Here is a 24,971-nt window from a genome sequence, read left to right as displayed (position 1 = left end):
AGATGAAAGGCTGACAGAGAACGTGACCTGACTGCCAGCACTCAACCCCCTGATCAATTTCCACACGCTCAGGGCAGTGGCTCCTGATGTGATGCAACATGGAGTAAGAAACACCACTTATGAAGTATTTACGCAGAAAAAAGGTGAACCTGTAGGTAAGCAAGCCCACGGAACTAGCCTGGAGTTCACAGAAAACGGAGGGGACAGAAAAGTTAAATAATATCACAAGGGAGAAACGGGCAGTTCATACTGTGGGACACAGAGAGAGAAACTGGTTTCAACAGGTCAGTGTCACTGTCCCGAAGGAAGGGGGCAGGAGTAGAAGAGACTGCTTTAGGTTTATTTAGATTTAATTATGTACAACATCTTAAGAGGACAAACTCAAGGTAACATCTCGACTCTGGATCCTTATACAAAACAAATGTACAATCAGGAACATAATGTGAATGTGAACCAGGCAGTAAATACGCCAAGGAGTTATCATTAGACTTGCTGGGTGCAGTAATGACAATGTAGTTACAGAAAAATGCCACATTTTTAAAGCCATCTCTCAAGTACAGAGAGGTAAAATGGTGTAACAAAATAAAATAACTGAAAATAATTCAGGGGAAAAGAAAGAAAAAGGAAGAAGGGATAGAAGAAAAGGGTGACAAAATTATTTAAAATACCTGAAGCTTGGGTGAAGGATACATAGGACTTCATAATACCATGTTCTCTACTTTGTGAAAGCTTTAAATTACTCTAATGAGGTTTTAAAAAGTTAATTAAAATATAACAATTTTATTAGCTATATAGAAGGACAAATTTACTCTCTTGGATGCTTAGTAAAATAGTGAGATTACAGACACACAACAGTTACTGTCTATAAATAGGAAACAATGAATTTCATTTTCACCATCATTCCTTATATAAATTTAAGGAATAGTCAATAAGATGAGACCAATTTTACAGTATTTAACCATGAATAAAGCTTAGAGGTTACAAAGTCTATTTGCGATTAGAGATTCAGCTCTTTGATTCTACATGAGTCCACAATAAGTATAAACACTTGTTTTTAAACAATAACTTAAGGCAATCTCCCAAAGATCATGGTAAAATTATGAAAGGGACAAGTATCAATGCCAAGAGATTCGATCATTGCTGGTGTCTGTCCGGTGTACTGTATGTATGAGTAAATCAGAACAGCTAATCTTGGCTCATTATACACTTGGTACTTACAGAGTACTTTATGATTTAAACGGACTTTACATCTGATGTTGTGGAACCTGTCACAGAAACATTATATTCCGATATACTCACCTCTGCCGTCATTCTAGCAAATAGGTCCGGAGGAATATTCCCACATAGCACGTTCTTCCTTAAATTTGGATTCTTAGCATCCTTAAGATTCGATATTCTACTTCGTACTCTATTTTTGTATTTCATGTCCGTATTCCGTATTTCTTGATATATAGGTATGAGGCCGTTAAGGAACAGAGGTTAAATGGTAACGGCAAGACCATTCGTCCTCCTCTTCTGCCACAGTAAGAATTCCCGAAATTTCTAAGCAGTGCTTCCAACCTAGATTAAGTTAACAACAGGCTCTGTTTCTGCCTGATTTCCTCACCTGTAACTGGCAAATAACAGTGATCATACATCCACGCTATGGAACAGCAGTGCTTTCTCAGTGTTTAATGCCAAGCAGCACACAAATCAAAAGGGTTTCAAAATGTACCTCAGGTACTCAATCTGAGCGAGAACACTTTTGAAAAAGAACTTGAACTTATACATACTTTCCCTTGCCCAAGTCTGAATCCTACCAAGGATCCTAAAAAGCCTCAAAAAGACCTCACAGCTCCCTGGAGGGCCTTCTAAGAGAAGGCCATTCACCATTCACAGTGGCCCTGAGGGTTCATTCCTCCCCGGCTCAGCAGGAAGCTAGGTTAGCAGGTGGCTTTTCTCAGCAGAACAGGTTGAAGCAGGGACCAAGCCCCAGGACCGCCTTTCTAACAAGGCCATTTCCTTCACCAGGACAATCCCCTGGAAGGTTCCTGCTCCGTGCATCCACGTGCGAGCCCCTCCCCCAGGGCCCACAACGCGGTGTTCAGCATGAGCACACCTACCTCCAGCGTCATGAGCTCAGGGGACTGTACATGATTTGCTGCATCTGCCCAAATGTGAAACCCGACTTCATACTTACTAGTTCACAGTTACTAGTGTGAAGTGAGTGTTTCCATGTCCTTCTGCACAACTTCAATTGAGATGCTACATTCTCAATTTGTAAGGCAGAAAAAAAAAAACTACAATTATGTGATTTACTTCTGAATGACAGGAAAACAAGAAAAGGACATGGATAAACCTCCTCTTTCCCATCAAAACAATCAAGATAGAAACTGAAGAATAAAATGAACTCTGAATTCTTTACAGAAAGGAAAAATTATACTTAGCCTAGATTACTTAAAACAATTACGCATATACACACAAAGGATATCTTCCTCAATCTGAGATCCTAATTCTTCCTCATCAGCTCCAATAGCGATGTAATCATCTAAACATAGGCACAAAGAATTGTCAAGCATAAGCAATTACAACAAATCAAAAGAAAATTTCAATACAGAGTCAATTAAACTGGGTTCCCATTGCTTCAACCCCATGTGCCCTGTACAAAGACTCCTTTCAGTTTCATTTCATCAGAATCTGGTCTCTTTACTCCCCACTTGGCTTCTGCTTGAGCGAGTCCTCAGCCCTCATGAGTGGGGAAGTAATTCATCTCGCAGACAGTTCCTCATTTCACAACTCCGTAAGCTCTGGCTGCTCCAGCAGAGAGCAGAGAAAGTTACACAAAGAACTATCTTGGCTCCTGAGACTCAGACTTCAGTGCAAAGAAACCATTCATTTTATCTGCCAATCACGTACACGGACACATTGAGAAGGCTCCTAGGCAAATACTCAAAAGGACAGAAGGAAATGAAAAGAAACTAGGAAGAAAAAAGAAAAAAATACATGAAGAGAAAGGAGAGGAACCAGAGTAGAAAGGGGAGAGTAAGCAGAAGAACAGGCCACACGGACTGTGGTTCCGTGTGACAGAGAAGAAAAAGGGTGACTCTGCACAGGACAATAAATACATAGTCCTATATATGGAACCTGGAAGTCAAACTTTTACATAAGAATGAAGACCCCCGGGTAGGAGGGCACAGCTCAGTGGCAGCGCACGTGCTCAGCATGCAGGTGGTTCTGGGTTCCATCCCCAGTCCCTCCTCTAAGAATAAATAAATAAATTAACCTAATGACCTCCCACAACCAAAAAAAAAGAACGAAGACCTCCGAATTAAATTAAAGCTCCCACATACAAAGCTCTTATCTACTTAAAAAATAAGAAAAGTAGGAAATGAAATGACAAATCTATATATCATACTAACATTTAACAAGGGGACCCAAACACAGTGTCGTTAACTCTCAACCTGAGGGGTGGGGTGATTGGTTTGCACATTAAATGTGAGGAGAAAAAAGGCTGTGAAAGACACAAATGACTAAACTTCAGGAGAAGCACCTGCACATGAGAAGTGCGGAACTGTATGGGAATAAGCAGAGGCCAGATGGCCCGCAGTCTGCCCTCAGTGACCTGCAGCAGACTCTCCCCGCGGGGCAGTGGTGGCAGCTCTCACTGGGGTCCCACTGGTAGCACAGAAGTAAGGGGGCGGGCAAGGCCAAAGGACAGAGAGCGGAGCCACGGACACCGAGCTTACCTCCCGTCCGGAGAGCTGCAGCAAGCATCTCCCTGCACTTTAACCGCACGGAGTCAGAGGTGCCCGGGGCCCGAGGGAAGGAGGACACGTACGTGTCTCGAGCGTGCGGCTCGTCCTTCCTGCTGCTTCCATTGCCGCTGGAGCTGCTGAAACACACACATGTGCACACACACCCCGGAACAAGTCAGGAAGACTCTCTTACAGTAAACATCATCACTACCACTCTCTAAAAACTAAAACTTTTCCCCTGATTAAATGAGAGTATTTCAGTGACTCTTACGTGAAAAAAAAATTTCCCACGTGGAGATTAAAAGGAAGCAAAAATTTCAGTAAAGATATGAGATACAAGTCTCAAGTCCCTTATTCTTTAACCTTGATTATTGTTTTAAACATTAAAAAATATTTTTAATACAGAAAATACACATTACAGCTTAACACAATAAATGAAAAGCAAGGATCTTGGTTACGAGAGAGGTGAGGGGATGGCACCAGAGAGTATGACAGCTCTGATCCAAAAATAGAGGGGGAAAAAGTTTGAAAAACCCTGTTTCAATTAGACAACCAATGAGGTTTATATGTAAAACACCCACTTCTGGATAAAAACCACATGTAGTGAGAAGTAAGTTGTGAAAATACAAAAATGTCTGGTAATTTCTCCCCAGAAACATCAATGCAATCAAGATAGTTCTGTAATTTTTCCAGTCAACCTAATCATTTCAACCGCTTCTGATTAACTTCTTGTACTGGATTCTTACCAAAATACTTTTCTGGCTGGTTTCAATTAACTTCCATCACATTAGAGATTTCTGCCACAAACCTCTCTAGACTAATCAAACCTTTCACCCTCCATGGATGTCACTTGCTGCCTGGCTGCAAGGAGGTCCCTCCCTGCCCTCTCCCCTTTCCTACCCCGCGACCTCTGCAGCCGGACCGCCCTCCGCAGATGACCGAGGGCACAACAGTCGCTTCCTTCCCGAAGCCTCCTCCAACCTGCCTCCCCAAGTACTGTCTGCACACAGGTGTGTACTACAGTGACTTCCCTTGTGTCCTCCCCCGCCAGCCCAAGCTCTGGGGGCAAAGATGAGAACTTATTTCCTCTTCCTTGTACTCCCAGGACGCAGCACACCACCTGCCAGTGATCAATCACTGTTTCAAACCCCACTTCTCAAATCCTTCAGTTACGTGCTCACGTCAACCCGCAGGTGGCCAAACGCCTCGCGCGGCCTGGGGGCTGTCCAGGTGGACGACGGGGCCTTTTCCTCACTAGCACCGCTGCCACTGGCCCCACCCCTGACGTCCTAAGCATTTTCCCACATCACTTCCTCCTTAAATTCTTACACCAAAGTGTGAAACCCTGCACGTCACCTAGGTCTTCCTGTAGATGATACCTCTGACTTGTTTCTCCAATCTGTTAAAAATTTTCTTCACTGTACAAGTGTGTGTGTGTGTGTATGTGCGTGCGTGTAGGTGCATGTGTGCGTGCATGCGTACATACCAACCACTTACTTTATCAGGCTTCACTTAAGGAATGCTATGCTTTTGCAGATAAGCTCTAACCTTAAACTTCAGTTACTTAAATCTGATAAAAATAATACCAAGAACTCCTCTTTCAATATTTATTTAAAATATTTGTCTATACCTTCATATTTTATATTAAAGGCATTAAATCAGTGACTTTAAATGTAACATAACTGAAAGTGTGTGTTAAAAATTATGGCCTGCACTTTCCAAAAATATCAAGGTCGTCAAAGACACTGACAGACTGAAGAATCATTCCAGGTTAAAGGAAACCAGATATGGTAACTAAATGCAATGTGACCCGAGATGACATTTTGGAAAATTTTTTTCTTTTGCAACAAAAGACATTATTGGGACAAATGCTGAAATATGAATGAGGTCTGCAGACTAGGAGGAAGCATCGTATCAATGTTAATTTCCAGATATCGCTCTCTCTATCACGGTCCTATGTGAGGGCATGTCCTTGTTCTTAGAAAACACACGCTGACGCAGTCAGTATTCAGGGGTATAAAGGGCATAATGCCCGTAAATTACTCTCATTTGGTTCAGAATAAAACTCGTGTGTGTGCATTTATACACACATCTGCACACATGTACAGAAGTATCACAGGGGCCATCTGGGAGTCTTCTGTACTATTCTTATAATTTCCTAAAAGCCCAAAACCATCTCAAAATATTTAGGAAAAAAACTGAAGAAATTTTATTAACAACTGGCGTTTAACCCTATCTTCAGCTTACCTTTTTATCATCACGTTTAGTGAGTACTAATATATAAAAGAACTGCGTATGGGATATTAATCATTGTTAAAAAATGAGGAGTATGTTATCAATTTGGGGTAAACAGAAACAGATGAAGTTAAAATAAGCAGCCTAAAACTTGAGTGCCTAAGAGTTCCCTGAAGGGACTGTTAGAAGCGTATCTCTGGGCCCCACCACCAGAAACCCTGGTTCCGGAGCTCCAGGGCAGAGCCCAGGAGTTTGCTTTTCAACAAAGCTCCCAGGGTCCCTTCTGGGACCACACTTTGAGAACGAGTGCTCTACAGCAAAGTCAAGCCTCCCAAGAACACGGATCTGTATTTCATCTTCCAGGCTCCCCACCTATCCCACCAGTGCCCTGGATACCGCACGTTCACTACGTGTAACAGGGAGGCGTGAACACAAAGGCCTCCCAAGCGCTGAGGAACAACTGAACCCTTCATCACCGAACGTGTTTCAAGTTCTTATGATAAACAGCTAAACTGGGAAAGAAAAAGAAGCATCAAAAGGAGAATTAGATCCAGGTCCAAAACTATCTAAAGAAATGTGGTAAATAAAGGAAGCAGCCACGTGAACCCCCAGGCAGCGCCTTCACCACACTGTCCTGGTGCTGCTCAGAGTCCACGCAACCACACGTCAGGCGTGACGTAAGCAGTTTCTCATCTATGTGCTATCTTCTAATTCTCTTAAATCTCCAGGAAATCTTGTCAGAAACCTTACTTCTATCTGGCTTTTATCTATCTATTTATGCTAGTGTGATTAGAAAATAGAGGGGAACAGACATGAGACTGTAAGATCATGGGGAAGCGATGGTCACATAAAACCGTGACTTTCAACATAAACGAATTTCCATAAAGCAAAAAATACCTTTCTTCTCTTGCTTCAGGGCTATTCTGCGATGTAATTGCAGTATCTTTTTTCTTTTCTTCAGGATCTTTATCTGTTGATGGTCCATCTGAAAAATTTAAGAAATTCCTAAGTTGTTGACATTTGTTAAAAAAAGACCAAACTACTACATTATCATACTACCGTGTTATGCAATAAAAAAACACTAAAACCCTAAGCTTTTAACAAGTAAATGGAGTTTATGCAAGCTGCCCTACTAGCATATGTACGCGGGTGTCACAGCAGTGCTCGGTCAGCATCCCCAGATAAGCTCTCGGTTGGTCCTACGCTAACGGTAGCATAAAAGGGAGGACTGACTACACAGAACAAGGGAAGCAAAGAACAGGGAAAAAGCACCAGCACTGTCATTTAAAAATGAAAGCGCAAAGCATATATTGCGATACTGTTTTAATAATTTTTCATGAAGTCAAAAAATTCGAGGTGGTACCCGAAACATAAGGAAATATTTCAGGGACAGTGAACAAAGAACATTTCACAGCATGTACTGCAGGGCTATTGGTTAGGCCTGCCCAGCACCTCCTCTGTCTTAGATGCCCTGTGAACTAACACAGACCACTAGCACGAGTAAAGCACACGCGTGAGGACCTAAGGAGGACCTCAGCAATCAGACACTGGCGAGTAAAGCACAGAAAGCAGGTTGGGCCAAGGCAACAGTTCAGCACTGAAAAGAAACAGTCGTGTTTAAATCAACCAAAACAGCCTTGAAAGCTGGGTTCAGAAAATGTCTGGATCTACTGTGTAAACTACCCCATTTGACCTACATTTTGACCCTACACACGTGATAAGAGCTACATAAACAACTCAACTCTCCACGTCCCTCTGTATATGACATGGAAGAACACACATTCAGCTGTGTGGCAGGACCACCAGGCAACTCTTAAGCACATCCCATGGTCACACTCCCATCCAGACCGCTCAATCCAAATCTCTGGAGGGCAGGCGTGAGCGTCAAAATTTTTACAGGTTCCCCAGATGACTCTAACATGCCAGTCCGGATAAGACTAATTGACAGAACAGTCCAGATCACAACTCTAGAACTTATCCTGTAAAGGTTAGGGTGACCAAACCTGAAACACAATTCCAGCCCCTACGATACACGTCAGTTCTCACATACTAACACTACCGCCCTCTCTGTCCTGCAAGTCACCGGGAAGCCTCAAGGCCTAAAGACACTGTAGTACTGTGAGGAAGAAAATAAAGATCAATAATGACGTTAAAGAATATAGCAAGGATGAGATACGTTCCCAAGGTAACAGGGCAGAAAGCTTCTGAGAGGTGATGTAATAACGCAATACTATCTAACAGGGACCCAGTGCTGTGGGAGGGGCAGTAAAGCTGGCCCCTGACACACTGCTCCAGTGCGGGGTGTGCTGGTGCAGTCCTGAGAAAGCAGAGCAGTAAGAGGTGTGAACGGCCTTAAAAACAACCCCACTATGGGAACAGAGTGGGCAATGCAGCAGAGCCCCGGGGACATGCCCTGGACTCTGGACTCTGCAGATGACCCCCCGCCCAGCGTGGCTACTCACCACGGACCCAAGCGCACACAAGACACCTAATCTCTCAGTGCCTCCGTTCCCTCATCACGAGACGGGGATTACAAGAGCACCGAGCACACAGGCTCTGGGAGGACTAAATGCGCTAACACAGGCTGAGGCTCGGCACGTCTTAAGTACTCAGAACGGCGCGAGCCAGCAGCAGCGGAAGCAGACCTTCCAGAAACCCACCTAACAACCCAAGGAGAACGCTTTAGGCAGAGCTTAAATGCATCAAGATACTATTTACAATAGCTTAAAGTTAAAAAGGACAACAAATCTAACAGGTATGTGATTTAAGTATGGCATAATCACACAACAGAGAATTTTGAAGCCAGTAAAAATGTGTTATAATGATGGAAAAACATAAAAACAATTTCGTTAAGAAGACAATAGAAATACGTATACATAGTGTAAGTAAAAATTACAGCTGAAGCAAAAATCATGCATTGGGGGAAAAGAAGAGTACAAATTCTCCTTCAAAAAAAGGTTTTCATTTATCCTAAAAGGTTACATGTTCATTAAATTTAGAGAGTTGGATGAGGGAAAAAGCCTCCTTATTTACCCGTCTCTAACTACAACTGTCAGTTAATCTCTTGCTGCATATCTCTCCACTCCCCCCCCCAAAAAAGTGGGAGAGTTAGAAAATCAGTTGTGCAGCTGTCACTGTCAGGGTGGTCTGGGCAAGAACCGGTGGACACTAAAAGGGGGCAGGGTGGGTTTGAGGGGCAGCAAGATAGTTTCCGGGTCTTAAAGTGTCTCCCACAGAATTCCTATTAGACACGAGGGAAAGTCCTAAACGGTGCAGGGTACCCCTCGGTCGGGTCTCACCATTACCACCACCACTGCCTCTGGACACGACACCCTGAGGAGGGCACGGACACACACATGCAGTGGACACACAACTAGATCTAATCGTGAGAAAACGCTACAGAAACCACAAATAAGAAGCACATTGTTGACAACAAAAGGGAAAGGGTATTCTTCAAAAGTCAATGTCCTAAAAGACAAAAAGGCGTAAGAACTATTCCACATTAGAAGACTAGATACTTCCTAGGTGGGACACTGTTCTGGAGGAGAAAAGCTATAAAGGACGTTAGTGGGACAACTGACAAAACCGGACATGCACTGCGATTCAAGTCCTGGACCAGCGTTACATTTCCTGAATTTTCTGTATTACGATCACTCAAGAAAATAAACTTGTTCCAAGAAAACACACACTTCAGTATTAAAGAGTAAATAAAGCATGACAGATGCAGCCTATTCTCCAACGGTTCAGCAAAAACAAAAGTAAGTGTGAGTTTATGCATCAGAGACAAAGACAGAGGGGAGAGAATATGACAAAGACAGCAAAGATGAAAACTTAAGGAACTAGAAAAAGGACATGTGAGCTACTTTTATTATTCTTGAAATTTTCTGTAAGTAAGAAAACTATTTTGAAAAAGCTTGACACCGTCTTCTTGGGAGGAAATATTCCTCTTAAAGAGGAAATCCAATTACAAGTGTTCAAAAATTAGACAGCTAAATCTGACTAGCTTAAAAAGCAGACCCCTCCAGGAAGGAGGTCCGACGAAAGCCCCCTCCCATATTACAAAGCACTGATTTCAAAACATCTGAATTCATTAAAAGAAAAAAATGCAACAATCAAATGTCTGAATAAACCAGAACATCATAAGTATGTAAAGGAAGGACAAATATACCTAATAACTTTTTCCAGGATTTGATGAGGGACTTTGCTAAAGATGTAACTTCTTCATCTGTGCTCTGCTTGCGAATAGCATTTACTGACATTCCGATTCTTGTGGACTGCAAGGCAACAACAACAAAAATTTGTACAAGGAAATTTATTTCAGGCAATTCAGTGTTTCACTTCTTTTTTCCCAGATGCCTGTTTCCATTTTAGAACAGAAAAAAACTTCAAGTACATGAAATCTTTTAACAGTACACTACAGACTTAAGACACACACATCTTCAGATCAGCATCGGACTCTTCAAGGTTCTCATCACAGAGCTCTGCAAGCATGCAGCCTGAGCCCACAGGAAGGCCGGGGAAGCTAGTCCTGCTGACGAGAGAACAGAACGTACAACGTCTGTGTCTGCAGACAAGGCAGGCTGACACCGTCACGGCTAACACAGGCACTTTGTTTCTCCACAGTCTCCGACCTGCATTATTTCACATAACCACTCGCTGCAACTTATAAGGAAGACATCCAAACAAATACCAGCACCCACAGAGGTTTAAACACCAGCATATAACCAAGATACTAAAAACAGTTCACAGAATATAGAAAATTTAACTTGTGGTGATGCTGTGTGCCTAGGGCTATGCTGGGCACACCCGTATTTATTAATTTTCCTAACAACCCTTTAAAGTTGAGACCATTGTCCCTGTTTTTAAAGATGAAGAGATTGGAAGTACCAATAAATGACTTGCCCAGCATTACACCATTACTAAGTGACAAACCTGGAATTTTAATCCAGCTCTGTCACTTCTGAAGTCCATGCTCTTTCCAACACATCAGTGGTTTTCCAAATGTACTCAAAGAACAAAAGCTATGACAGGCCAATTATAGATGATAAATAAAAAGTGGTAAGTTACGCAGTAAGTTCGGCCTGTCAGCAGACAATCTTTCAAAACACAGTTAATAGATTCAATGCAATCCCCATCAGAATCACAGCTGCCTTCTGTGAAGACACTGATACGCTTGTCCTGAAGTTTATATGGAAGCGGAAGGGACCCAAAAGAGCCACAACAATCTCGGAAAAGGGGAACAAACTTAGAGGACTCACAATTCCCAATTTCAAAACTGAACACATAGCAACAGTAATCAATACAATGTGGTCCTGCGTAAGGAGAGACATGCAGATTAAAGAACAGACTTTAGAATCCAGAAATAGACCTCTCCATTTTTCATCACTGATTTTCAACAAGGATGTCAAGACAATTCACTGGGGAAAATATAAAAAGGTGGAACAACTAGCTCTCCATTCAAATGAGAATGGAGTTGGACTTCTTTACACCACACATGAAGACTAGCTTAAATCACAGACCTAAATGAAAGGGCTAAAACTGTAAGACTCTTAGAAGAAAACATAGGAATACGTCTTTGTAACCTTGAATTAGGCAATGGTTTCTTAGATATGACACCTAAAAGCACAGCAACCAAAGAAAATAGATAAATTAGACTACAACGAAATTTTAACTTTTGTGTTTCAAAGACCACCACCAGGAAAGTAAAGCTAATCTACAGAACGGGAGATAACTGTATTCTAGAACATATAAAGAACTACTGCACCTCAATAACAAAAAGACATACTACCGAACTTAAAAGTAGGCAAAGCATCTGTATAGACACTTCTTCAAAGACACACAAATGGTCAACAGGCACATGCAATGACGTTTCCTCATTCAGTCATCAGAGAAATGGAAACCAGCATGACAATGAAACATCACTTCACACCCACCAGGATGGCTATCATCAAAGACAGATAATGACAAGTGTGGACAAGAATGTGGATAAACTGGAACCCTCATTTACTTGCTGTTGGGAATGGAAAATGGCACAGCCACTTAGGAAAATAGTCTGGCAGGTCCTCAAAATGTTCAACATAAAATTGCCATACCACTCAGCAACTGCACTCTCTTAGGTATCTGCCTAAGAGAAACAAAACATTTTTACACATAAACTGTCATGTCTTTATAACCCCAACACAATTTCTAATCCTAACAAAAAACTCAAATCTCTGTTATATAAATACACCGACTTTCCACGGAATGAAGCATACAAAAAAATTAAAGGTGTTTTATAAAGGATAATCCTACCCAAAGTCCACACCCTCTATAAAGCTTCGCATCTTTTGAATCCTGGGATTGCTATGTTGCTGTCAATGTGGTTATCCCTACATAGATCTGCCAGGATAAGGTCACACCCAGGTGGTAAGGTGGTGACTCAAAGGCAAGGTTACTCTCAGAACTGATATGCCAGAAGCTGCTGACCCTTGGATGGGACATCTGCCCTGGGAAGACAGGACTTAAATATGCGCTTCCTCTCTCTCTCTCTGGTCTATAGTTAAAGGAGGCGTTCTTCACCTCTTCACACCACGGATCCCTTTGGTAATCGGAAGCTTATGGGCTCCTTCTCAGAATGCTTTTAAAATAAGTTAAATAAGATACATAGGATTACAGAGAAAACCAATTACATAATATAAAGTTACAAAATATTTTCTTAAATGTTAACATGGTAATATATGCGCTCCTTTATTGAAACATTGAGTAAGCTCTAGCCTAAGTTTAATAGCCAACATAATAATGAGCAAAACCAGATGTCAGTACACCCATAAGAACTACAATATGAAGTTAGAACGTCTGTGATTTCTCTCAGCTAGTCATAAATAATGCTAATATAATTGTGGTCCACTGCCTTCATAACTGAAAGAGACGCTCAATTTCAGTTAGATGTTAGTGAAAATAAGTGATCTTTTTTCTCAACCACGTACATACCCCTATCACACTTTGCTAAATTCTGACTTAATGGAATAGAAATATCAAAGGCGGCACTCATACAATAAGAAATGTGCACAAGAAAATAGCCAGACTCATGTTGCTAACTATTTCCTTTCCTTTTTAACATTCTGACTTTTGTTAAAGTTTTAGGTTTAGTCTTGATGGAACATTAAGACTTCAGTAACGAGTCTCCGTAATGACTGCTTGACATCTGACTGTGCACACGCCGGCTGGTGCAAAGAGAGGAGAGTGAGCTGCCACCCTCACCCTGAGGCCACCCCCACCCTGCAGCAGCAAGGGACAGCAGTTAGGAAAGTGAAATCCTGGGAGATCAAATCAGGGCCGAGAGTCCAACTTCCTCTCACAGTGAGATTTCATTTCCACTGCCAACCTGGGACATTCGGGTTTTATTCTTCTCAAGGAAGGTAACGTTTTTCTACAATGGTAACTCAGTTTATTTATTTACGTTACCACCTTAAAAAAACAGAAGTTAATAATGGTTTACACTGTAACAGGAAAATACAAAAATAATTATATTGGTACGGAAGGTGTTTCAGTATTTCACAGCTGCCTATTCAAAAATCACGACACACAGCAGCACATACCTGTAGTAACTCCAGGGTCATGGGAATGTTCTTAAGCTCCTTCAACAAATCCAACGCTCCAGCCTATAAAGCAAAGTAATTTCACAGTGAATTTCCCAGACAGTAAAGCAAGGAGTAACTAGAGATTTAAATTTATGTTTTCCCATCCACAATTCACTATGGCTCACTTATTCACGTGAAGAGAACAGTAGACAGAGATGCAGATATGACAGAGAGAGTTTTCCAAATAGGGCTTGCGGCTCATCAGAGGATCATAAAATCCGTTTACTATGTTATGACTCAGTTGTTTTGTGATGTTTATTTTCCGTATTTATTTACATGTGTCCTGATGAGAAATCTAAAGTACATCTCTTACTGTGGTGGTATAACCCACCCCAAATTTCCATGGCAAGCCCCTGTGTGAGGACGGGGGAGTGGGAATGGGGGTCCCGAGGTGTACCCGCTCACACACAGGGAGAGTGGGGGGGGCACCGCCTCACTGGGGTCTCTTGCCGTCTCTGTGGCTCACTGCTCTGTCACAAGAACACTGCTGTCTACCTGGTTCTCGCAAAGGAGTAAAGAGCAAATTCTGATAGAAAATCCAGAATTAAAATCTACGTTAAGCTCACAGGCCTGTCCCCTGCCAGTTCCCATCTAGAATCAAAAGGCTCCCATGTAGCTGAAGATGGAACAAAATAAGACTCATGGAAGATTTATGGAAAGTGGCTAAAGTTAAAAGAGCAATGGAATCGCACGAGAAGCAACAGCTCCCCCTACAGGCTGTGGCCAACACTGCTATTTAGATATTCATTCAATCTACCCGACGTCATCTCACCTAATACATCACTTAATCTGTCAAATATTTTATTTAGTCTAACAGTCACGTAATGTACTTAGTGTACTATATTTGGACACACTATTCTATATACCACTAATTAAAAAACGATTAAACTAGAATAAGAAACTGTCTTATTTCCTCTTACTTTCACAATTCCTTCAGACTTAGAATTTTTATCATACATCAACTTTTCCATACAGAAAAAGAAAAATATAAGCAAAACTGGCTAAGGTGTTTCTAAAATTACTTCGCATTCAGCATCTAACGCTTATGAATCACTTACTGACTCAGATTCAATAATATCTGTTTTTAGTCCACAAAAAGTTATATCAAGACACCAATAATGCGGCATTTCACAGAAGAATCCACAAAAGAGCTAAGAGACCTTAGCTCTCGGCGGGCACCGCAGTGTGCAGAGCTCACCCCCTTCACCCACACTGCTCTTCAACCATTCGGTTCTCTGAGATTCAGAGCGCGCTCCACTCACGGCTCAGAGCCCCTGACACCCATTCTGCAATGCTGACGCTGTTTGATGTCCTGCCGGTGAAAATACATCCCAGTGGCCATCTGGCCAACAATACGTATCTCATTCTGCTCTCTGAAATGTGAAAATGTGAAAACGAGGCACCATGCGGATCAGTGAAATACAGCACACGTCAGGAAAACAGAACGCCCCAGCGCATGCCCCTCATACGCACTCCAAAGCAGAACAAGCCTGGCATCTCATGGTATCATTATATTTCTCAAATTTAAAATAAAGCAAGGATTTCCAGCCGTATAATTTTTCCATCCAAAGCTGACAGACAGACATAGCTGTGGAGAATAAAACAGTATTAACTTAACTTCTGGCAATAAACAGGTATGTCATTTTAATTTAACCCAGTCCTTCAAGTTCAACAGAAATTATGAAATGGGGGTAAGATATAGCTCAGTGGCAGACAGCATGTCCAGCATGCACAGGGTCCTGGGTTCAATCCCCAGTGCCTCCATTAAACAAACCAACCAACCTAATTACTTCCCTCACATCAGAAAGAAAAAAGAAATTATGAAACAGGTTATTATGAAGGATTTTAGTGATTCGTTGCTTAAAGATCCCTTCTGATCATAAAATGCAATAATTTCTTTTTATTTAGAGGTAACTAAAAAAAGTAAAACATTAAATTGTTAAAAAATAAAACACTGACTTTAAATTTACTATTAATCAAGAATTTCTATAGGCATGACATTTTCGTGAGCGAGTGTCTTCAATCCCATATCAGCAAATCCCCAAACCAAAATCCTTTTGAAAATCAAAAGATTTCTCCTAGATTTTCAATAAACTCATTTGGTAGCAACATCTAATCTCAACAGATGCATGAAACTGTTTATGTTCCACTTCTCCCACTTCACGTAAGAGTGCTGCATTTCACTACAGAAATGCTGATGTCTGATTGCTGGAAACTGCCCAGATCTTGTTGCGGATATTACGAAATATATGATGTATGTACCATATTATCCTTATAAAACCTGAACAATCTGGCACTCTCAAATATATCAGACTCTAAAGGTCTTAAGAGACTGTGGACCTGTATCCTATATTAACCGTAGGTAATTTTCTTCCACCCAAGTCTCCATGGTCTTTCAGATTGATTTCTGACCTAGCATCACTCAGAGAGGAGGTGCAGCATCACAATTCTACGAGTTTCCTAAGAAGGAGGGTCTCCTAGGTGTACAGAAAGCTTTCTATCACACATGAAGTTGCCTCTCTAACACATCAGCAATGGGGCATGAGGTTTAAGCTGTTTTCTGTTTTCTAAGTAGAAGCAATAGACTTGCGTGAGTCTCATCACACTCTCCCTGTTTTACTCAGTTCTCTTCGGTGAGACTGAGGTAGAGACACAGGCCATGGAAGGAAGAAAAAGTTAAATAAAACTCATAGGGTAAAACCATTCTCAGAATTACAGTGTGTTCTAACCAAGATGAATTATTTCAATCATAGTTCTCTGAGAAATAAACAATGATGACCTGAATGAATGAAAAGGGAATTAAACAATCATATTATTAATTCAGTGACAAAAACTTCTTTGAGTGCTAACCATCTGCCAAATGCTGTGTTAAATACTTTACATGTATTATCTCATTTCATCTATACAATAAACTCTACAGAAGCAGATAAGGAAATTAAAGTCCAGTTAAGAAACTTGCACAAGTTCACATGATTACCAACTAGAAAAGGTGAGATTTACCCTGTTCTGTCAAATTACACTTACTGCCTCTCAACAAACTCATTAGCACCATGTGCCAAGCTCTGCTCTGTGGAGGACACAGCAATGAGCAAGACAGAAACCCTCCTTGACCTCAGGCAGCAGTAATCTTTGACATCTACTTCAAGCCCTCAGTTATACAAGAAAAGAAAGGTAAACTCAGAAAAGGAAGTGATTTGCCCAAGGTCACACTGAGGGATAACATGAAGGGACAAGAGCCCAGGGTCCCGACCTTGCCCCACTCACTTCCCATTCCACAGGCCCCCTTGGCAGCTGTGCTCCGTGAACTCGGTGAACAGCATTACCAAACAAACTGTACTCCACCCTTCCCCAGTCATCACTTGCCTCCAAAGGTCAAGTCTATCCGATTGCAGCATCTCCTACAGGTAATGATGCAAGAGAAAGAAAGATTCTACCTTAACTTCCAGAGTCAAATTTAAATTTAGTTCACAGTACTGGCTGGAAAATAAACAACAGCTACATATTACTGTATTACATCGTTGACACTGCTGTCTGTCATCAGAAACAAGCACTTTTACAAAGTATGGTATTCAGACCCAGCATAAACAAGACTGTGCAGGATACAAATATCTTTCTCCTCAAGGAGATGTAAGAGGGAAGGAGTAACACGGAACATGCAGTTAAGAACACGGGCTACATGTATGTGACAGACCTGCATCCACATCCCTGCTCCGTCATTTTCTAATTATAAGATCTTGGGAATATTACTTGGTCTTTTCATGCCTCAGCTTCTTTATATGTTGGTGAGCATAATACACCGACCCCCAGTAGTTAAAATAGTCAGGTGAGGTAATATAACACATATGAAATATCAAAACAGAGTGCCTGACACATAGGAGATGGCTGATAAGGCGTAGAAAAAATTTTTTAATTATCTATTTCTACCACAACAGTATTTTCAAAGAGCCATAAAGCCAGTATTTAAAGTGAGCATTATTTAACCTCAACCAACTCAAAATACTTCTTAGTAAGAATTATGACGCGATTTCAAGGTTTAAAAAACTATGATGCCACTTTTTTTTCTTAGAAAGGAAACACATTATAAATATTTGAGTTACAGCTCAGCAACATCACTATAAACTAGGAAATATAATTTTACTGCTACCTCAAATTTGTAGTTATTCTACAGCAAAAGCATAAGTGACAAAAGAAAAAATATATAAATTTGACTTCACAAAAATTAAAAGCTCCTGTATTTCAAAAGACGTCATCAAGAGAGTGACAACAGAATGGGACACAATATATGCAAATCCTGTCTCTGATAAGGGTCTAGTATTCAGAATATAAAGAATTCTTACAACTCAATAATCCAAATACTCGATTAAAAAATGGGCAAAGGACCTGAACAGACATTTCTCCAAAGATATACAAATGGCAAACAAGCAAAGAAAAATGTTCATCATCATCAGTCATCAGAGAAACGCAAATCAAAACCACGATGAGACACCACTTCACACTCACAACGACGGCTATCATCAAAAAGACAATGTAATGAGTGTTGGTGACAATGTGGTGAAACTGGAACTCCCATACACTACTGAGAATGTGAAATGTGCAACAACTATGGACAACAGTTTGGCAATTCCTCAAAAGGCTAAACATAGTAATTAGATAACCCAGCAATTCTACTCCTAGTATATACCCAACAGAAATGAAAACGTGTCCAAAGACTTGCTCAAGAACATTCTTAGCAGATTACCCATAATAAGCAAAAAGTGGAAAGTGCCCAAAATGTCCATCAGATGATGAATGAATAAACAAAACGTGGTATATCCATCAGCAGAAAGGAGAGCTACTCAGCAGTGCAAGGGAATGAAGTACTGACACATGCTACAACACAGATGAACACTGAAAACACGAAGTGGAAGAAACCAGACACAAAAGACCACACTGTGTGATGCCATTGATACCACACGTCCCAAACAGGCAAATCCACAGAGAAAGAAAGTAGACTAGGGGGAGGAGGGAGATGGTGACTATTTAATGGGTTACAGTTTCTATTCAGAATGAGGCTATTCTAAAATTAGATAGTGGTGACAGTTGAACAAATCTGTGAATGTATTAAAAACCACTGAATCGTATACTTTAAAAGGATGTACTGCATTGTATATATACCCCAATAAAGCTGTTATAAAAAATTAGTCATTCTAAGTTTTGATTTATGCTAATTAATCTAACCCTGATAGGGAAACGAAAGTTCTTTCTGCAACCTAGGTACCATCAAGACTTACATTCCAAGTATCCCAGCTCCTAGGAAATTCTAACATGTTTCAATTTCTCTCTCTGCACAATTTGATCTACTCAGCCCTTAGCCTTCAATGAAGAAAAAATAAACAAACCTCAACGCCACTCACAAAATGTGTCCATAAACTTGAAAATTCTAAGTTCTTACCTGACTCCTCTTTCCACAGTCTAGTGTTATAAATCCTTTACAAAGATAATCCAGAAGGTTTTTTAGCCCTTACCATATCCTAGGCCAAGAATTTTCTATTCATCCATTCTTTACTAAGTTATCTCCAGTTTACCACCAAGAAAAACATTTTAGAGATGTTAAGAAACTTGCCTAAGATTACACAGCTAAAGTTTGGAAGAGCCAAAATTTGAACCAGATGAGTAGTCAGATTTGCTTGCTGACATCAAGTCAAAATGACAAGAAAAAAAGCTAAGTGAAAAACAGGCAATATCTGAAAATTTGGAACTAATTTATGTGGTTCATCATGGTCTCAAAGTGTGTACTTGTAAAACTGCTAATACTGATTAAAATCAAGTATACACATGGGGCAACATTCTGGGTAGTACTAGGGTTGATGCTGTGGGATGTTTAGGGAAATCTGTCTGCTCCAGAACAGCAGATACCCTTACTTCCCAGTTGTGTATGCGCTGAACTGGACCCAGGCAAGGTTCAGACACAGATGCAACAGTCTTCTAGGAGATGGTACACGAAACAGAGTGGAACTGGATTTGAAGCAAAACGGATTTAGATTCGCATCTTAATTTGACCACTTTCTAGCCATCTGGCTTAAAGCGATTCACTTAACTTTCTAATTACTTCATTTCCTTGTTTTTAAGAATGGAGATAATACTTATCTCAACAAACCATCCGAGGAGTAAATGAGATAAGGTAGGTATACTTAGTAGAATGCCTGGTTCAAAGCAGTAACTCAATAAATGGTTTTACTATTGTTTAAAAGTGACACCTATGGTTTTATTAAAACAAAACAATATCTAAAAAGATACAGATAAGCAACTAGGTCCTACTGTATAGCACAGGGAACTATATTCAGTAGCTTATAATAACCTATAATGAAAAAGAATATATATGTATAACTGAATCACTATGCTGTACACCAGAAACAACTATGAGAATCAACTATGCTTTAGTTAAAACAAACAAACAAACAAAAACTACAGCAAACCAGAAAAAGAAAATCTAATAACGGCATTTAAACTTCAATTCATAACATAACCATTATTTTTCAAGCAAAGTTCACTTTTTCTCAGTATAAAAATAATATGAAAAATAGCTCACAGGGAAAATCTAGAAACCACAAAAAAAAAAAAAGAGAGAGAGAAACAAATCTACCATAATCCTGTAACCCACAGAAAAACTTCTGTTAAATTATTGAACACTTAAAAAGCTATTTATGGTCTGTTGATGAGCTTTGAAGGGCAGGGAGGGAGAGTCATTCAGACCATTTCCCTTTATTTCATTTGCCTGTTTGAACTTCTGTAAGACAGACAGGAAAAGAGAGAAGAAAAAAAAACTAAAAAGAGACAGTCAATCTTAACCTTTCTTTTTGGAGAGACGTTTCATATTGGTAAAGTTTTGTACTACCAGAAAAATAGGATTTGAGAAGAAGAATGAGACTTGAGGCCTATCTGCCGAGCCCATCCTTTCTCTCGCAAACACGTTATGCGTTTACAATGTGAGAACTGCAGATAAATACAAACTGGTCCTCAACACGCCTGCCCACTAAGGAATCCTTCGTTTTTAAGAAGTACCAATTACAGGGAGAGGAAACAAACAAACAAAAACAAACACCTCGGGCACTACATGATTAAAGAATACACATTATATAGCATGAGTTAGAGAAAAAAAATCACCCAACAAAAGGCCTTTTTTCCTAGGAGCTAGCTTCTACTGTGGGAGTCTAGGTTCTCTCCCCAAAGAAAACAACTTGCCCGTTTAAACAAAGTAACAGACATGTTCAGCCTATCAAATACCCAGAACTCAGCACTTGCAGTAGAGAATGAAAGGGCTCCGTCAATAGGAAGAAAAAACGGCACAGGTAACGTCTGGCACAGAAAACAAACAGGATATCCTTTAAAAGGCCAAAATTGCAAATACAGATTAACAGGGTATGAAATTTCATGCTGGGCAATGCACCTGTCAGAGGAAAAGAGGAACAGACCATGTCTGAAGTATTAAGAATTCAGTGTTTAACACTACTTCCTGCTCTGGCATGCTGACCAGTAGAAAACCTGGGTCCTGGCTTAACCCAAATTGCACGCTTAATTTGAGTAGGTGAACTACTTGATCTCTGACTTGGTTGCTTATTCTGTAAAGTGGATACAGCATAGCTGTGTCTCCTGTGTCTCAGAAAAATTTTGCAGACGCTTTGTAGCTCCGAAGTGCTGCACAAATCAGAGCATCCCTTTCCTCCTTAACATTAGTTTGACAAAGAATTTTATAAGTTGAGCTGAAAACAGATGACTCTTAAGCAAAGGACTAAGAATGGCGCACACACACAGGTGGTCAGAGATGCAGAAACTGGAACACCTCATAAAAACCACCAGAGGACACCTTCACATAAACACATTATCATAACAGATAGCGCCACTGGTATTAACCGTAAAACCACTTAGTGAGTAGCCTGCAACGACATTCGTCCAAATCCATCTACCAGCACACCCTCGTCAGTGTGTGTGCCTAAATTATTTCTTCAGCACTGTACCGCCTAACAGGATCGACTCTTAAAAAAGCGTTTAGCTACTTGCCAAGCACACCGCTGGCATAGTTAAACTTTTTAAATTGCTAAACAAACATGCAGGGTAGTTGAGATAATCAAGTGAATGTTTGGCCTTCTTCAAAAATAAGATCCAGGAATCTCACATTTTGCTTTATCAGCTTGAGGTCTAGAACAGATCACAGACCTCCCTCTATCTGATGTTGCTCGTCGTTGGTCAACGAGCCCGGAGAATGAATTCTCTCAAACAGTGAGGGCTCTCTGTACTCTTTCGATTCTTAAGCGAAATCAGCGAGGCTTTAGCACCATCAAGTTTACAATAATAAAGGAGAACGCCTCGATCAAGTTTACTAGGCTGCACCAACCACGAGGGACCCCGGAGCGCCCAGAGTGGGTCCTAATGCCTGCGGCCGCCGGACCGAACGCCCTCCCTGAGACCCCCTCCCCAGGACTCCCTCCTCAGGACCCTCTCTCCTCAGGACGTGGGACAGGATGTCCCCCCAGGATCCCCTCCCCAGGACGTGGCTTCAGGACCACACGACCCCCACCAAGACAGCCTCCCCAGAACGCGGCCACGGAACAGGACGCTCCCTCAGAGCCCCTCCTCACGACCCCCTCCTCAGGACGCGGGAGAAGACGCCCCCAGGACTCCCTCCCGAGGGCCCTCTCTCCTCAGGTCGTGAGGCAGGATGCCCCCCCAGGACTCCCTCCTCACAACCCCCTCCCCAGGACGCGGCCTCAGGATCAGACGGCCCCCGCAGGACCTCCCCCAGAACTGCCTCCGCGGGACGCGGCCGCGGGACAGGATGCCCCACCCCCCACCAGGACCCCTCCCCAGGGCGCGGGCCTCGCCGGCGTCTCGCAGGGAGGCCGGGCCGGCGGGCAGGCGGCGCGGGCCAGGAGCTCCCTACGGCCGATGGGCCCCCGAGTCCGGCCCCCGCCCGCCGCCCGGCCTCCCTCCGGCCCGCGCCGCCCGCCGCCCGCCGCGCTCACCGCGTTCTTCTTCTGCACCATCTTGTCCATCTTCTTGGCAATGCGGACCACCTCGTCCTCCATGGCTCCGGCAGGCTGCGCAGCGCCCAGCCGCGTGGGACAGGAAGTGGGCGAAGCGGGCGGCGGGGCGGCAGGCGAGCCCAGGCGCTCGGCGAGGCCCCACAGCAGGCCGGGGCCTAGGCGCTTCCTCACCACCGAGCCCGCGGCGGCGGCGGCGGCGGCGGCGGCGGCGACGCTCCTCCCCCGCAGGCAGCGGCAATCGAGCTCCGCGCGTGCTGAGCAGGCGCCACCAATCGACAGCGGATGGCTGGGGAAGGCGAGCTGAGACGCCGCCAGCTGGGCGACCAGCCCGCCGGGCGGCAGGACTTCCCGGCTGTCGTAAAAGTGGGCGGGAGGCGGGGCCGAGCACGGCGCTCGTTCCCTCAGGCCCCGCCCTCGCCCGCCCCGCCCCGCCCCGCGGTTCCCGGTCCCCCAGGCCGTAGCGCCCGCGGAGACCCTCGCAGCGCCGAGCCTGAGCCCAGGCGGTTCCGAGGATGGGACGTGGGCGGGTTTACAGTCGGTCGGACCGGCCGTGACGGCGGATTGAAGTACAGAACCCCGTCCCTGCAGACCCATGACCGTAGATTGGATCGTTGTGGGCGTCTCCTTGTTTAAAGTCAAGTCATCTGTGAGCTCCTTAAGGATGGAGACCCCGTCTTGTTTCCTGACTCGGAATGCAGGATGCGCTTTGAATACAGTTGAACAGTAGTTGACAGAAACGTTCTCATCAAAGAAATTTAATGAGGCATCTCACCTGCTCTGAAGATCAGTGAGGAAGGTGACAACCTTAAGTCGAGGCAGAACATTAAAACAGCTGTGTTGTCAAGAGTACGGGCTCCTTCAGGTCTTTGCCCAGTTACTTGCAAGCATATCCCACACCCAGGTTAACCATCATTAATCCAAACTCACCACCTCATAGTTTTTCTATACTAAGATGTCAGATTTTGTTCTAGTTTAGTTATTCGGGGGAAAGAGTAATTTGAACCGTATCTTTTTATTTCACTTATTTTGTTTCACTTTTAAATTATCTTTTTATTATTGACTCTCAAATTGTAGTGAGAATATATGACAAGTTACTCGTTCTAAGGTGTTCATTGAGATTTGTTTTGTCAATTTTTATAAATATGATGTGTCCTGGAAAAGCGTGTATTCTATAATGGCAAATCTGAAGTTCTGTAAAGACCTGTTAGCCCAAAATTAATTTTTTTGTTCAAATAATTATATCCCAGTTTGTTGTCTGCTTGATGCATCAATTCATGAGTATGTACAAGTCTCCATGTATGATTGTGGATTTGTACATTTACTCTAGTAATTGTCACTTTTGTTTTTTTCCCGAAGATTCAGTTTGTTATTCTTTCACAGCGGTAAGATACACATAACATTGTCAAAGGACAAAACTAAAACAACCTGGTGATGAGTGTGATGTCCTTGATCCAAGGGAAGACACTCCATGGGTGGGGGTACAGGGCCTCACAAACAGTGGGTGCTCTTTCCCGGGGATTGAAAGGCAAGAGTGAGGTTTATAGAGCTTAGAACAGGCAACCCTGAAGCAGGGCATGATTGGCTAAGGAGGTGGGGGTTTCCTTACAAGGTTGGTGGGTCTCATTTCTAGGGTGAGGTGGGCTCACCAAAGCTGGATTGGAGGATTATGATGGTGGCGTTAGGTTCTCTTGGCAGGTATTTCCCCTAAGTGCAGGCTGACTCAGGTTTAGATTTGTGAAGCGGGCCACACCACTTGTGGGACCCCCTATACAAATTAACTTTAACATGAAATTTACGATTTTAACTAGTTTAAAATGTGCACTTTGGTAGCATTTAGTACAATCACAATGCTGTGCAACCATCACCACTATCTAGTTTCAAAAAAGATCTTGAAAAATTTCCATCATCTCAGAAAGAAAAACCCTGTTCTCTTTTAATGAGTCGCTTGTGACTCCCCCAGCCCCACAAGCCTTGCCAACCAATAATTGGCTTTCTGTCTCCATGGTCTCAAATGTTCTGATCGTTCATATAATCATACAATATGTGACCTTTGGACTGGCTCCTTTCACTTAACATGACGTTTGCAAAGTTCATGCTGTGGCAGCTGTCAGTCTTTCATTTCGCTTTTCGGTTGGTTAATACTTGCATTGGAGGGACGCACCGCATTTCGTTTATTCATTCATCAAGGGAGGGTTGCTCGGGTTGTTTCTACTTAGCTTTCTCTGTTCCACATTTTCACTCGTGTGAATAGTACTGCTGTGAATATTTATGTACAAAGTTTTGTGGAAACACCTATTTTCAGTTCTTTTCAGTATGTACCCAGGAGTGGGTTGCTAGGTCATATGGTAAGTATTTAATTTTGA

At 42.3% G+C, this 24,971-nt stretch overlaps 1 protein-coding gene across 2 annotated transcripts in view; it reads right to left on the bottom strand.

Annotated features, from left to right (window-relative positions):
* The window catches only part of TCEA1 (transcription elongation factor A1), a 28,338-nt gene extending 5,392 nt beyond the window's left edge, over window positions 1-22,946 (bottom strand). The window contains exons 1-7 of one of the 2 annotated variants that reach the window (XM_072951971.1): window positions 22,588-22,946; window positions 13,547-13,609; window positions 10,138-10,243; window positions 6,867-6,954; window positions 3,726-3,871; window positions 2,471-2,527; window positions 1,300-1,454 (exon numbers count right to left, since the gene is read on the bottom strand). In XM_072951971.1, coding sequence (XP_072808072.1) covers window positions 1,300-1,454; window positions 2,471-2,527; window positions 3,726-3,871; window positions 6,867-6,954; window positions 10,138-10,243; window positions 13,547-13,609; window positions 22,588-22,650 — 678 coding nt within the window. In that variant the 5' untranslated portion in view covers window positions 22,651-22,946. The remainder of the gene's footprint in view (window positions 1-1,299; window positions 1,455-2,470; window positions 2,528-3,725; window positions 3,872-6,866; window positions 6,955-10,137; window positions 10,244-13,546; window positions 13,610-22,587) is intronic. The other variant, XM_072951972.1, reaches the window with a different exon arrangement.
* Window positions 22,947-24,971: the final 2,025 nt, after the last annotated feature.

Source organism: Vicugna pacos, chromosome 29, assembly GCF_048564905.1.
Source record: "Vicugna pacos chromosome 29, VicPac4, whole genome shotgun sequence".
NCBI lineage: Eukaryota > Metazoa > Chordata > Mammalia > Artiodactyla > Camelidae > Vicugna > Vicugna pacos.
This window is presented reverse-complemented; position numbering and strand designations above follow the sequence as displayed.